The sequence below is a fragment of the Euwallacea fornicatus genome, chromosome 38, assembly GCF_040115645.1.
Source record: "Euwallacea fornicatus isolate EFF26 chromosome 38, ASM4011564v1, whole genome shotgun sequence".
NCBI classification, from domain to species: domain Eukaryota; kingdom Metazoa; phylum Arthropoda; class Insecta; order Coleoptera; family Curculionidae; genus Euwallacea; species Euwallacea fornicatus.
This window is the reverse complement of record NC_089578.1, coordinates 199,986-214,465: the sequence shown is the minus strand read 5'-3', so window position 1 is coordinate 214,465 and position 14,480 is coordinate 199,986. Positions and strand designations below refer to the sequence as shown.

The following is a 14,480-nucleotide window of genomic DNA, read 5'->3' as shown; positions in this document are numbered from 1 at the left end:
ATACAGATTTCTAAAGTTGAAACGAAATAGAGGATCGTTGAAAAAAAAAAGGAGGTTTCGCTCAGCTTCTGCTTATTACTATTCTCCATCCTCATCGTTCGAGCTGCCTTTGATAAAGCAGCTTGGGATCCTCTGTGGGTTGCTAATCTAGCAGTTTCAGTTGCACCTTATCCGCCACATGTCGAAAACTCACCTAGTTCTCTTTTTTCATCTAGATTTCTTGAACGTCCTCAGGAAGTTGCTACACCCTGTCTATTACGTCATATAAGTTGGTAGAACTAGTTTTTGCCACTCTAATCTCGTTATTCTAGATATTTTTCATATTTATTATCATCCACTTCTTGTCGTTCGTTCCTTACTTTCGCTGTTTTTCTGCTCAGTTCTTTTGCCGCATTTCGAGCCTTTTTGCCTTTCCGTTCAATTTTTCTCCAATCTCTCTGCTCGATGTTTATTAATTGTTCCACTTCCGTTCGCATTCGCGTTTTTCTTTAATTTTTTTTTATAATTTTTTGCTTTTCTTCTCACGTTTTTTCCGCAAATGTGTGCCACAACGAGGTCTGGCCGTTATCAATATTTTTCAGTCGAGCGAGTTGTTCTTGGAGAATTGTTAAACGTAGAGCGGAACGCGGCCACGAACGTCTGAGACACACATTTTGAGCAAAAACCACGTTTGAGGGTCTGATTTCCATTTATTTATTAAACAATGCAGAAAGCCAGATCGAAATTAATAATTATTTATGGAAAATGGGAGTTCGGGAATAGCTCATTTCCCAACTTAACTTAAGCAGTTACACGTACTTTTTTCAGGGTATTTTGTCATCAAATTCAGTTTGCTGGTGGAATAATGCACTGAATGGAGCCACTAAAAGCTTAGTCTACTTTGGATATGTAAATCCAGGGGCTCTTCTGGTAGGCTCCGAACCATGCGCCTTGGAGGTCATAAGGAACGCTTGGGCCAGGCGAGTCTTGCAACCTCCACCGGGGTACCAGATTGTGGCACTAGGCAAGAAAAACAATTATAATTAAATAACCCAAACTAAGGAGGGAAAATCAGCACTTTTATTGCTTCTAAATGTTATCGATCTTGCAACGATCGTAAAAATCTACTTTTCGGTACCAAAGATCAATCCTAATTTAACCAAAATCAATTTAATTGTTATAAAAAAAACTTTCATAGCTCCAATTGACGTCAATTCAATTAAACCTTTATGGATTTGCACGCAATATCCCTTATAGGTTGACCTCAAAATTTTCCGTGCATACAGGGTGGCTGCTCAGCCTGAGGAGGTTCAATATCTCATTAACTAAGCGATGTAGACGAAAATGTCCCTCACAAAAAATTTTTAGCATGTAAAAGATCGATATTTTCAAATCATTTGAAACCTACAGGGTTCGCCATGCAAGTGTGGCAATGGCGAATAAGATTTTTTTTTTAATGGAATCCTCCAATTTTTGCCATTTTAGGATTTCTCGTTGAATCTTAAGGTCAGTTTACGTGAGGTACCTTCTCGTTAAAATTTACCGTTTTCGGATTAATCGGGAAAATCCGAAAATTTTGACAGCTGCAAGGTTCCGTGGAAATCGGTGCCGCGCTCCGACCGCTGCGAATCTCTAAACCGACGTTCTGAAGCTCCAAGAGGAGTTAATAAGATCCGTTTTGACACATTTGAAGTTGAATCTTCCGCAACCACCGAAATGCGCCTCCGAAATTGCGTGAGTTCTAATGTCAATAACTCGCTTATTTCAAATTGAATGTCCCAATTTTCTCAACGTCATCGTATTCAGAACTCAAAAATCTACTTTTATCAACTTTACCCTATCCCTAAACTATGCCGTTTCCGAAAATTGCCCCCTTTTGACTTTCGGTGACGTTAACAGCTGTCCATTGACAGCAACACAGTTGACAGCAAACACAGTTGACAGCAAACACACTTGACAGCAAACACACATGACAGCAAACGAATGAATCTGAAGTTAATGTCAATTCTATCAAATATTGTGGCTTATGATGGCTTTGTTAACATTTGATTAAGTCAAATAGTAATTAAATTTAAGTCAAGTAGCAATTAAATTTGAGCTAAATTAACAGAAATGGTAATTTTTTACAAAATTGACATTAAATTCAGATTCATTTGTTTCCGGTCAACTGTGCTTGCTGTCAACAGACAGCAGCTGACGTCATCGATGCGACTATCAGAACATTTAGAAGTCGAACAGGGACAGTTGTCGGGAACTCAGAAACGGCTGGATTTAGGGATGAGGTAACGTTAACGAAAGTTTTAGGTTTTCGAATTTTGATCACAACGCCACTGAAGAAGTTAAGTTAATAAGCAAGTTAATGAGGTGCGAGATCGTGCAATTTCGGTGGTTGTGGAAGACTCAAATTCGAATGGATCAAAGTAGAGCTCGTTAACTCCTCCTGGAGCTCCGGAAGGGCGATTTGGAGATTCGCGGCGGTCAGAGCGCAGCGCCGATTCCCCTGGAACCTTGCAGCTGTCAAAATTTTCGGATTTTCCCGAATTATTCGGGAAAATCCGAAAATTTTAACGAGAAGGTACTTCACGTAAACTGACCTTAAGAGTCGACGAGAAATCCTAATATGGCGAAAATTCAGAGGTTCCATTAAAAAAAATGGAAATTTCTCATTTCCACTCTTCCGTGGCGGACCCCGTAGATTTCAAAGTTATTTCAAAATATGGACCTTTTACCCGCCAAAAAACTTTTGTATGGACCTTTCCTCCCGAATCGCACGTTGCCGAGATACTGGCCTTGCTCGCGCCGAGCAGCCACCCTGTACATCGCCAGTGCGGTTCGGCGCGACGTGCTTAGCACCATCTCATGTCGTAAATGGTACTATGAATGAATTCAACACCATTTGCATTGAATATCATAATCGTTTATTTATGGACGACTTAACTGTCTCCTCTGCCTTGCCTTTATCATACCAGTTACGTATGTCGGTTAAGGCAAGGAATATTGATCAGGAATCAAAGCCGTGACAGAATTTTTAAACCGAATGTTTACGTCTTGCAAGATTCGACCTTCATAATCTCCTCTGAGATTGTTTAAATTCCAATATCAACTAGATACCTATGTCACGTTGCAGAGGACATTGAAGAATGCAATTCCGTTCCGGTACCCCAGACCCAATGGACCCCTCTCCCAGAAGCAGTCTGCGCCATTGTATTGAAATTGTCTAGTCAGGGTAGACCAGCTGGAATAGAAACCATCAGGGAAGCCCTAATATTGGCATTCCCTCACGTCTCTCTCCCGAGTGAGCAGACCTTATACGACACCTTAGTGCAGCTAACTAAAGAACGAAAGCTGTATAACACTTCTAGTGGTTATTACATTGTTACGCCTGAGTAAGTATGCAAAACGCATGAAAGTACCAATATAATGGTAATCAAATGAAATCTTACTTCAACCGAGCCATTTTTGGCTAATCTTCACATATCTTAAACAAGCAACAAGGCGTGCCTGTTCACATAATATCATCTTTCTCTCGGCATTTAATTACGGCCAATCTAAAAGCAATAATTCACAGTACGTTGTTCGGAAATGTGCGTGTTTTCTTAACGAAGTAAAAACTAATTTTTACAGAATGGGAATATTATTTTTTTACAGGCGGAGGAGATCGAGAAGTCAATCACGAACTCGATCGCGAAGAGACCACGAAAGCGCTTTCGAAACTAACATTCCGAACAAAACTATGCTCATGTCTACCGATGAGGCAATGGTCATGGTTCATGGAGATATGTCCACCATTCGAGACGGAAATGTCACCCATCAGTGTATTCAGACGAATTTGGCAGATGTTATATGCGGAGGTAAGCTGGAATTTTCACCCTCCGGGACGATGCGTTCTTGAGATCGGGCACTGCGACGGGGGTTGGAGCGGGCTGAGGGAGGAAATCCGTGTCCCCGTTAGATGGGGCGGAAGCGACTCTCAGATGTCGTGGGGCCGACCTCTGAGAAATGCTTAATGGTAAAAACCGCTTTCGCTGCCCATTTTGAAAGCTGCCCGTGACTTTGTAATTCCAAAGAACACTTCAGTCCCGCAAACACCCTCCCAACTCTTGCGAACTTATTCCGCCCCGAATTCACCGATTTTCGTCCCCGTAAGTAATGATCAATAGGACTCAAGTCCGGCGAACCGGCTGGCCGGATGAGAGATGCCGCTACCGATCCATCTGTTTGAGAAGCGATTTTGGAGCCATCTTGCAAATGTCTCGCCCGTCAGCCAATGGAGTGGCTTCAAGCACTACAAAAAAAACATTTTTGTAAAAATCTTAATTATTCTTGTCCGTTTCATCGCAAGGTGCAGGGTCCGATCAACGGCTCATTCATAAGACCAAGACACATGCTGATGGGAAATTCACCTTGAAATTTTTCCATCGTTACAGAACGTGGACTACCGTTAGCCCATTTGCGCATATTACTCACGCTGAACACTACGTATCTCCTAAATAGAGCTTCATCGGTGTTAAGAATAAACGTTAGATAGTTTCGATTTGCTTCAAGCTTTTGCTTGATTCGTCGATAAAATGCAACTCTGCGTGGAAAATCTCCTTCGACGAGTTCCTAAAATTCCCTTAAACAACAAGGAAGATACTCTTGCTGACGTCATGCTCTTTGAATACCACTTTTTGTGATCATTAGATCACGCTCAACGTTTCGTAAACTATCAATTTCATTGTCCTCAAGGTTAATGATTATTTCGATTTTTTTATCGATCCTCCACCCCATGAGGCCTCATATCGCGATTTTCCCCTCGCTGAGGGGCGACACTGCCAAACACCTTCAATCTGATATGAACATGTGCAGACCTTCTTGCATTTGGAAGTCGTCGATTAGGCAATCGCTGATGGTAGGACACTCTGGCTCTATGAGCACTCTGCCTGCGCTCAGCACAAACCAATTGAATATCAGAACTATTTATTTTTATTTCTGAATTGGCTCGATCAAAAAATGGTGCCGCACCAAATTTCGTGATGATCCGTTGAAGTGTTCCATCAAAATAAATTATTTTATCCAAATGGGGCTCGTAGTTGAAGAGCCCTAGAGCTTAAACCCCATACCAAAGGGAAAAACACGAGTTTGTTAAATTCATTAGTACAATCTACGGTTAAAATATTTGCACTTTGATTTGGGACAGCCTGTAGAGGCAGCACTCCCGTAGAGACGAGGCACCGACTTCGGCAACGATTCTAGTCTGGAACTCGCCTCTCCAACAGGTGGGATGGATCAAATCGGCGTTGAATTGTCATGGCAACATCTCTTGAGGATGATCGTCAGAAGGCATTCAGGGCCAGGGGCAACTGTCCAGAGGGCAGCTGCCTATCATCGCGACTAATAGCTCATTGCGCTGGAACAGTATGGTGGGCAAAGGGTGTTCGGAACCACCTTCCTTCCCCTAGAGGATTTTTTTTAATGAGGCTGCAGCCTGCCCTCCATGGAGAACACCGGCCGTTTTGTGGGGGGCACCAGAAGGGGGAGCGAATCGCAGGGCTTCAGCCTTGCCGCTTTATTATTATACTGGGTGTTTCTTAATGGATGACAAAAAACAAAATGGGTGAATTATGACCTTATTTTACGATAAAAGCTTGACATAAAGACATGTCCTAAATAGCTTCCATTTTAATTTACAGGGTGTTTAAGTTTCTTTTTTTTTCGATTTTCATTAATTTCTACGTTACATATTCGTAAAAATAACGAACTCGAAATTGGTAATAATAATCGTTTTAGCATTACGAACGAACTGAAATAACAATTATTTAATAAACTCTACAAGGCGTTGCCTATTTCGTGGCCGCTTTCAATATTTTACATCAGAACCTTTTCATGATATTTTTAGATTTTATTCATTAACTTCATTGATCTCTGATATTTTTTATTAGCATTTTATAGTTTTTTATTCGTATAATAGTTATCTGTATGGGAATGCTGCTTCTACAGGGTGGCCCAGATCAAAGTGCAAATATTTTGACCGCAGATTGTACTAAAATTAAATTAACAAACACGTATTTTGTCTTTTGTCTGTCGTTTAAGCTCTGGGGCTCCCTACCTATAGGGCCCCATTCGGACAAAATAATTAATTTTGAAAGGACCCTTCAACGGCTTATTACGAAATCTGGATTATGGAATTAAAGAAGAACTCAAAGCAAATAGAATCTTTCTAAAGTCTATTTTTGATATTGATAAAGCTCTGTTTACGAGATCCGGAGTGTTCAACATGGACAACATTCAACATGAATATTATGCATGAATGTGCTCCTGCGAATCCACATTCCGTAATTTTGCATTCTGTAATAATGGAAAAATTCCAACATGAATTTTCCATCAACCTGTGAAATGGTATTATGAATGGGTTTTTTGGATTAGACCCTAATAGAGAAAAATACTTAAGATTTTTAGAAAATTATTCTACTGGACTGCTTGAAGTTATTCCATTGGTTGATCGGCAAGAGATCTGGTTTTTACTAAATGGGGCCCTGCCACGTTATCCCGTCCAAGTTAGGAACTTTCACCATAATTACTTTCCAAACAGATGAATTGGTAGAGGCTGCTATGGTTTGGCCGGCTAGCTCACCAGACTTGAACCCAATCGATTATTATTTATTGGCGCAGTTGGGACAAAGAGTGTGTTCAACATCAGCGGATTCAACGGAGGAACTCCGGGAGAGAATATTTATGTCTGCACAAGGGTTGAAAAACTCACCCCATGGTCTACGTGCAACCGTTGACCACTTGGAGATATCGTACCCCCTTGAGAGCTGGGCAATGTATTGAAAAACACGGTGGTCCCATTGAACAATTTTTATAGCGTACAATTTCACTATTCGTTTCTATTTTGTCTCGAATAATTAAATAAATAATTTCAGGCAGGCGCAGTGTAGTTCGAGATATGAAATAAATAATGAAAAATTATTATTACGCGAAAACGACGCATTCTACGAAAATCACCAAAGGACAGCAAAATAGCTAAACGACAGATAGAATCGAGTAATGGAACCGCCTAATTAAAATATTTGACGGTTAAATAAATTGGGGCCCCTATACCCATAGTCCGGCCCTTATATCCACGTTATGGCAAAGCTGTATTTTTTATTTTTAATCAAAAACTTTGGCACAACACATTTCGTAACAATATCTTGAAGGGTTCTACCAGAATAATTTTTTTTAACGGAATGGGGCCCCACACTTAAAGAGCCCTAGAGCGTAAATGGCAGACTTATGGGCAAAAACAAAAAATACGTGTTTGTTAATTTCATTAGTAAAATCTCTGGTCAAAATACTTGCACCTTGATCCGGGACGCCCTGTATATCCAAAAAGTGATAGCACCGACCTCTCTGGGTGAATACGGGAACTGAAGTCAATTGTTCAATCGAATCAATTGATGGAATGGTGAGGCACTTCCGTTGATTTTTCCTTGCTGCTTGCACGCTGAAAATGGGCGAAACTTGGTGGTCTAAAGTCCTTAGCGAAGCTGCAGTCGCTTCGAGTGAAGACCACGTTCGCCGATTTCCATGCTTGAGGGGCATACTCGAACGTCACGTGAGTGACGATCACCTAGCTCAACGGTCAGCCTGCTGTACCCACGCCCTCCTACAGTATTTTTGGGGCCTTAGTGTCTTTCCCGCCTATCTTACGCGAACTGAATTCACATTTGTAAAAACAACAAATCCTCAGATCAGTTTCCTCCAAGTGCTCGTTTTTAGGAAACGCCAGTGACAAGATCCTGTATCCAAGAACGAAAACCAGATCGTCATCGTTCCCTACTCCCAGAACTTCGGATCGACGGAGTTCGTTTAGATTATGGAGCTCCAACAGAAGACTCAGAAGATCAGCGTCTACTAGGACTCTCCACAAGTACTACGCCGATACGAGTAGTAGTACTGAATATCCTAATAGTGGAGACTCAACCCCAACTCCAAGTACTATTGGAAAGCATTTGCTTCGAACAGAATATTTCAAAACTTCAATTTTAGAAAAGGAATCTCTGCTGTCGAGGCTCTTTCGAAGATCTAAGCGATCACAGTGCCAGATTGGAACATTTGGACCTCATTTCCCACCCACGGAATGGTTTAATTCGAAGGCGGTACATTTGCACAGTGTTGGAACGCAAACATGGTCGGAGAAGGTAATGCATGTTTATTTCTCAACACTTTCTTCCTTTCCACCTCCTCTATTCTCCAGGACTCTGGAATGGACATCTCCGCCTATCTGGACACCTGTGATATTAGCTCTGGATCAGCCACACTACCACGCCACCATCGCAGACAAATATACAACGATGCACTGTTACCGCCGACAGCATCCAGAGAAGACTCGCCTGTGTCCAGGTTATACTCCTCGTACTCCAGCAATACTTTGCCCAGGAAGCACGGACTTCGCAGTAGGGATAGCTCAAGAAAAGCCAGTAAATCTAGTCTTGGAAGACCTTCAACGAGTAACAGCAACTCTAATGCTGACCCTAATAATAAAGCAACGGAGAACGGTGAAAAGGGCTGCTCTACTTCACCTAAGGTTCTCGACAGGAACGATAAAGATGGAAGTGCTACTAATCATGATGAGAGTACTGGGTCTGCGTCTCCAGTGAAGCATCTTTCCAGCATTGACAACAGCGGCCCCAGCAGCATAGAATCACACAAGAGCAACAGAACTGGCAGTTCATTAACCAGCGGCCCTTCTAGCTTAGAGAGCCACAAAACGGTGATCAACAGAAGCTCTATGGAATGCCCGAAATCGGATTCGGTGGTGTCGAGGAAGAAGGAGCTCAAAAGTCCCCCCAAACCCAGTGTGAGCCATAGTAGTTCCTTTACGCTAGAAGTTACCACGAACAGGAACGGAGTTACTTTAGGCAACAGCAACGCAACGGCTACAGCTACGATTAACACTGGGAGGGGACCTGTTGCGAACACCAAAATATTCGTCCAGAATTCACCAATCAGATCTGTCATCACATTTGAAAATGGACAGAACACGGAAACTAACAAACCCAACGTTGTGGTCATCAACGGTGATGTCCACGCAGATGCACAGAACTTGCAGGGTCAAACTGAGGGGCGGTTCACGAAGAAATCCAACAAAGCGTCTCAGGGTAGCTTGAACAAATTCAAAGAGGAAGGCAGCAACAAGGAGGTTTACAACGAGACCATGAACAACAGCAGGAAGTTGTCTCTGCAGTTGCCCTCGAAGGACAGTCTGAACTTCCACAATTTGATAAAAAATGTGTCATCCAGCAGCCATAATCAGTACATTTCTAACTCGAATCCAGATTCGCCCGTTGCCAATTCCTTTAGGGAATTTTCGAAAAACTCAGTTCCTTCCAGTCCAACCAAGAGCTACGAGGTGATACCTCTGGGCAGTTTCATCAAGAACGACGTAACGCGCAAGTCTTCCTTAGAGAAATTTGCTGATTCGAAGCTGCTGGAGAAGAATTTTATCGGGTCCGAACCGAATATTTGCTACAAAGAAATTCCCTTATCTCGAGAAAGGGATAAACCTCAGTTTCCTAGCCTGAGCGATGTATCTTTCAATTTCACCAGCTTGGCTGCTCAGAAAATCCTTAAAGGGGTCAGTATTAACAGCGTCGATACTTTAGTTGAGTTGAATATGGCTTCTAACAACTTAGAAAAACAGAATAATTGCGAGGTGGTTCACACAGATTTCGGTTTGATTTAAGCCCAAGTTGGAACCCACTCAGAAGTATTCTATAATCAGAGATGTGGAGTTTGACAGGAACTGTACGAGCCACGAGAATTTTCTTTTTAATCAAAAATGTTCACCTATCAATCTCAATCATCAAATCACCGTCAACACTCCTCGACCGTTCCTCCCTCATTCCATGAAGACGGAGATTATTTTCCTCCAAGTTGCAACAATGAGAAATTCACCATGAAAACCGTTGAAGAACCGCCAAAAGTAGAAGATCTTAGAGAGACTTCGAGATCTCGAAATGCTGAGGCTAAAGAGGTAGCTGATGACACCTCTCAGATCCTCCTGTAAGAAACTTCTGCGTTGGTAATTAGGAACTCCAGTTCTGGACCAACTTCACTACCCACTCTTCAAGCAATTTCAACGATTCGCCCTTTTGAGAATTTTCATTTGATTTTCCACTTTCTTCACAAAATTTCTTCTAATCGGGAACTAAATCCCGTCCATGCCTGGTCAGGTCAGTCTGAAGATCGGCCTTGTCGAAGCAACTGGTTATGAATTAAAGTTCTGATGATTATTCTGAGAATCCTCATGGACCATTTTTCCAGATTAGGTGGATCTCGGATTTTTGCTAAAGGTTTCAGCTCTTGCCCCTTTTTCTACGAGCAATTTCATTTCCTTATCATGGAAAGTGGAAGTAATTTTGACCTTCCACAGGTTGCAGAGTCGTGAACGTACGGAGTGTGCGGATTGAGAGTCTGCACATGTGCTCCTCGATCCATTTCCAGTTCTGTTAATTCTGTCTGAACAATGATGATTAACTGCCTGATTCAGGAACCATCCAGGATTGCGGCATTTTTCATCTTTCTCGGGAATGAAGAAGTATTTGGTGGTTTAAATCGAGTTCATCAATGTAACGATCCAGTTCTCCCCCGTGGGTTATGGTAAATAACAGTTCAACGGGGGCCGATTCAGTGTGAATTTTTTGAGCAAATTTTGGTTCGAAATTGGATTTAACATGGTATGAGGGTGACCCAGAAGCATTAACCATGAAAAAATCTTAACAATTCTTCCTCAGTAACTGGAGGAGCGCACACTTCAAGTGATACCCGCCAAGAAAGGTTTTTTAAGCAATTCCGTGAGTAACCCATGACGATTAACCAATGAAAAAAGAGGGTGCATGGAAAACGTTTCTTCTGTTGGGAACCTGAGAGACCACACTACAAGCGATTCCCCCGAAAGACACAATTGGAGGTATTAAATGCAGGGAATTTCAAATTCGACCCTCACCATTGGGATCTCGGGAACTAGGAGAGATATGAAGAAATATAAACGGGACAAAATTGCCTTTTTTGCGCATGACCAAGAGCCGTTTCGAATTTCTAAATTTCCGAGTACTTCCGAAGATATCCGAAAAAAACTTCAGTTTTTTTTACGCTGTTTGACAAGGAAGCAAAACCGCATTTTCACTGCCACTTTTCCTCAGCTGCACCATTACGCCTTCAGATTCGTCGCACTCTTCCGTCAAAAAATCCCATGTCGCGCCCGTAAGAAAAAATGAAGTTGCTGATGGTGGCCGAAAACGAAACGTCGGATGGCAAATCGGAAAGCGTCGTCGTGCGGCTGAGAAGAAGCGAAAATGGAAATGTTCCTGCGGTTCCGGGCTTAATGCCAAAATTTTTTTTTTAATCCGCAATTTTTAGGTTTTTCCGGATATCTTGAGACATTCTCGGAAAACTGAAATTTCGAAGACGGCATTTGGTCAAGCGCTAAATTGAGCAATTTTACCCCCAATTTAAACTTTTCCGACAGAAAAACAGTGGAAAACCTCTTCGTATCTCCTCAAGCTTCCGAGATCCCAACAGTGAGGACCGAATTTGCAGTGCCCTGCACGGCACCATCCATCGATTTTCTTCGTTCGCTGCTTGTTGAGGTCGTTGAAATTTGCTCGTCTCAGCACTAATCATTCGAAAAAGGTTCCTGAACTAGTCCTGATCTCTGTTGCGTCTGCAGAAGTTCCTTCTTTGCAATCTTTCCAGACCTCTTCGTTATGCGCTCGTAGCTGATATCTCTCCTTACGTCGTTGGTGTCCCTGGGAGGCTTCCAGGGAATTTATGATGTGTGACTGCCTCATCAGATTTGGGCTTTTCGGTTAGTTTAGTGTTAGGAAAAGGGGATTTTCGCTTCATTTTCAAATTTTTCGAGGATGAGATCCCCCCAGCATCCCTTCGATTTTCGGCCGATCTTCGCCTAGTGGATATTTTACACTGAAATCTTACATCTGCTAGTACCGGCCAATCTACCGCATCTTCATGGGGAACCCAGCCCGCATCTCTCGGCATTACAGATCCACGTTTAAGTGCGATTCTTAGTCGATTACGCCGCTTTGAAGGAGTTTCAGAGAAGTCAGGGGTTGCGAGGGGTGTTCGCACCCCCCAAATTATCAAATCTTCTGGGTATTTTTTTCAAGCTTCGTTGCACTGTGGATTTCGACCTCTCGGTATCCAACTTGGACTCATCATTGCCCTGCCAGCATTCCCTTGTCTGCGTTTATATTAATAAGATATAGATAACACATTCATTATATCTAACGAGAAATGATCACCTTATGTTAGCTTTCCTGGTCGAAAAGCTTTCGTTAGGGTGCACATGAAATAACTCTCTAAAGCGTATAACAATAAGTATCTCAGTCATCATAGATCTTAAACATATTCGTTCATGCAGGGCGGCTACTCGGTGTGAGGAAGTCCAATATCTCAGAAAGTATGCGATTTTGAAGAAAAAGCTCCGAACGAAAATTTTTAATCGTTAAAAAGTCTGTTTTTTTGGAATTATTTTCAAATCTACAGGGTTCGCCACGCAAGTGGGGCGGTGATAGATTAGATTTTTTTTTTGGTGAAACTTGCCAATTTTTCGCCATTTTAGGACTTCCAGTTGGATTTCAGGGTGAGTTTGTGTGCGGTGCCCCATTCCGAAAATTGACCGTTTTCGAAATGTCGCCGAAAATTTCAAAGTTTCAAGGGCTGCAAGGTCCTACGGAATCGCCGCCGTGCCGTAACTTTTCGCGAACTTCCAAATCGGCCTTCTGGAGCTCCAAGAGGCCTAAATGAGCTGTACTTTGACGTAATTAAATCCGAGGAAAAGTCCTCCACAACCACCGAAGCACGCCACTGAAGTTGCGCGATTTCGAACGTCAAAAACTCGCTCGTGCCCCTATCTTCTCGACGGCATCGGGCTCCGAGTGCAAAAATCCACAACTTTCGTCGAGATCGCCCCATGCCTAGGCCCTGCCGTCTCCGAAAATTGCCCCCGTTCGGCTTCTAAATGTTTTGATGGTCGCCGCGATGACGTCGGCAGCTGTCCGTTCTTGCGTTGACTTAATTAAAATTTAACTTTCTTAAAATTTAATGAAGCCAAATAGCAATTAAATTTTAACAAAGTCATCATAAATCATGATGTTTATGTAAACTTATCGAGCAGTCCGGACGCGTAAAAACCCCACAGCATAGGCTGACGTCACCGGTGCGACTATCAAAGCATTTAGAAGCCGAATAGGGGCAATTTTCGGAGACGGCAGGGCCTAGGCATGGGACGATGTCGACGAAAGTTGTGGATTTTTCAATTCTGAACCCGATGCCGTCGAGAAAATGGGGGCACAAGCGAGCTATTGACGTTTGAAATCACGCAATTTTAAGAGCACATTTCGGTGGTTGTGGACGACTGTTGCTCAAACTCAAATGCGTCGAAACGGAGCCCGTCAAGTCCCCTTGAGGCTCCAGAGGACCTGTTTCGAAGTTCGCAACCATTAGGGCAGAGCGCCCATTTCCGCGGGACCTCGCAGCTGTCAAAATTTTCCCGAATAATTTGGGAAATTTTAAAGATGCCGTATCTTACATGAACCCCCCTTGAAACTGAACGAAAAATCCTCCAGTGGCGAGAAACTGGGGGGGTTTCCGTTTAAAAAATTCTAATTTGTTTTTGCCACACTTTTACGGCGCACCCTGTAGGTTTGGAAAAAATGCGCACATTTCACCTGCTAAATACTTCTTTGTCTCTTGAATCGCACGATGGCTGAGACGTCGGACCTTCCCGCACTGGGCGGCCGCCCTGTATGTACTACGTAGCTCAACGTAGAACTAACGCCGTTGTTTCCTTGGGTTTTTTTTTTAACTTTCCTAAGTTTTCGTTTAGCGAAAAACCCAAGAAAAATTTATAATCCGCCTGAAACTTACAGTAAATACACGCAAAACTAACGCCTTAAACATATATTGTAATATTTTTGTATATCTCTCATAGTGTATATTTTAGATGATTTTGTGAACTAGCCATTGTACAAAAGGACAATATACATACATTTTCAAACACATACGTAGATATAGGTGTTTCATTTCAAAATTTGATGTATGAACGCGCACGCGCTTCGAAAAAGCTCCTTTTGAACGGAAAACCCATTAGGAAATCGACGAAATGAAAGGCTTGAACGTGCTGAACAAGCATGTCCGAGATGTCCGTCCAGAGGACCGTTACTTGCTAGATATAAAGATGAATCCGAAGGGTGAATTTCACCACCAAATCAGACCAAATCTCCGTCCTATTACTGTCCCACATACGCGCCGAATCCGACTGAAATTAGTCGAACTGAATCGCGAAATTATCTGGAAAATGGGAAAAGTGAAGTTCACCTTCCAGCAACTCTCCAAAGGTCTTTATAATAATTTATTCATCCGAATTTCGCCGGTTTAAGAGGCAATAAAAAAAATCCCTTCGGGTCGAAATCCTTGAACTCTAATCTGGAAGCTTTCAGAGGGCTAAAAGGGCA

General features: G+C 42.5%; 1 protein-coding gene across 3 annotated transcripts in view; it reads left to right on the top strand.

Annotated features, from left to right (window-relative positions):
- knockout (Stork-head domain-containing protein knockout) overlaps positions 1–14,027 on the top strand; it is an 87,573-nt gene extending 73,546 nt beyond the window's left edge. For all 3 annotated transcript variants that reach the window (XM_066301229.1, XM_066301228.1, XM_066301230.1), the window contains exons 3-8: positions 808–1,003; positions 3,107–3,365; positions 3,628–3,830; positions 7,723–7,938; positions 7,993–8,144; positions 8,201–14,027. In XM_066301229.1, coding sequence (XP_066157326.1) covers positions 808–1,003; positions 3,107–3,365; positions 3,628–3,830; positions 7,723–7,938; positions 7,993–8,144; positions 8,201–9,688 — 2,514 coding nt within the window. In that variant the 3' untranslated portion in view covers positions 9,689–14,027. The remainder of the gene's footprint in view (positions 1–807; positions 1,004–3,106; positions 3,366–3,627; positions 3,831–7,722; positions 7,939–7,992; positions 8,145–8,200) is intronic.
- The last annotated feature ends 453 nt before the right edge of the window (positions 14,028–14,480 follow it).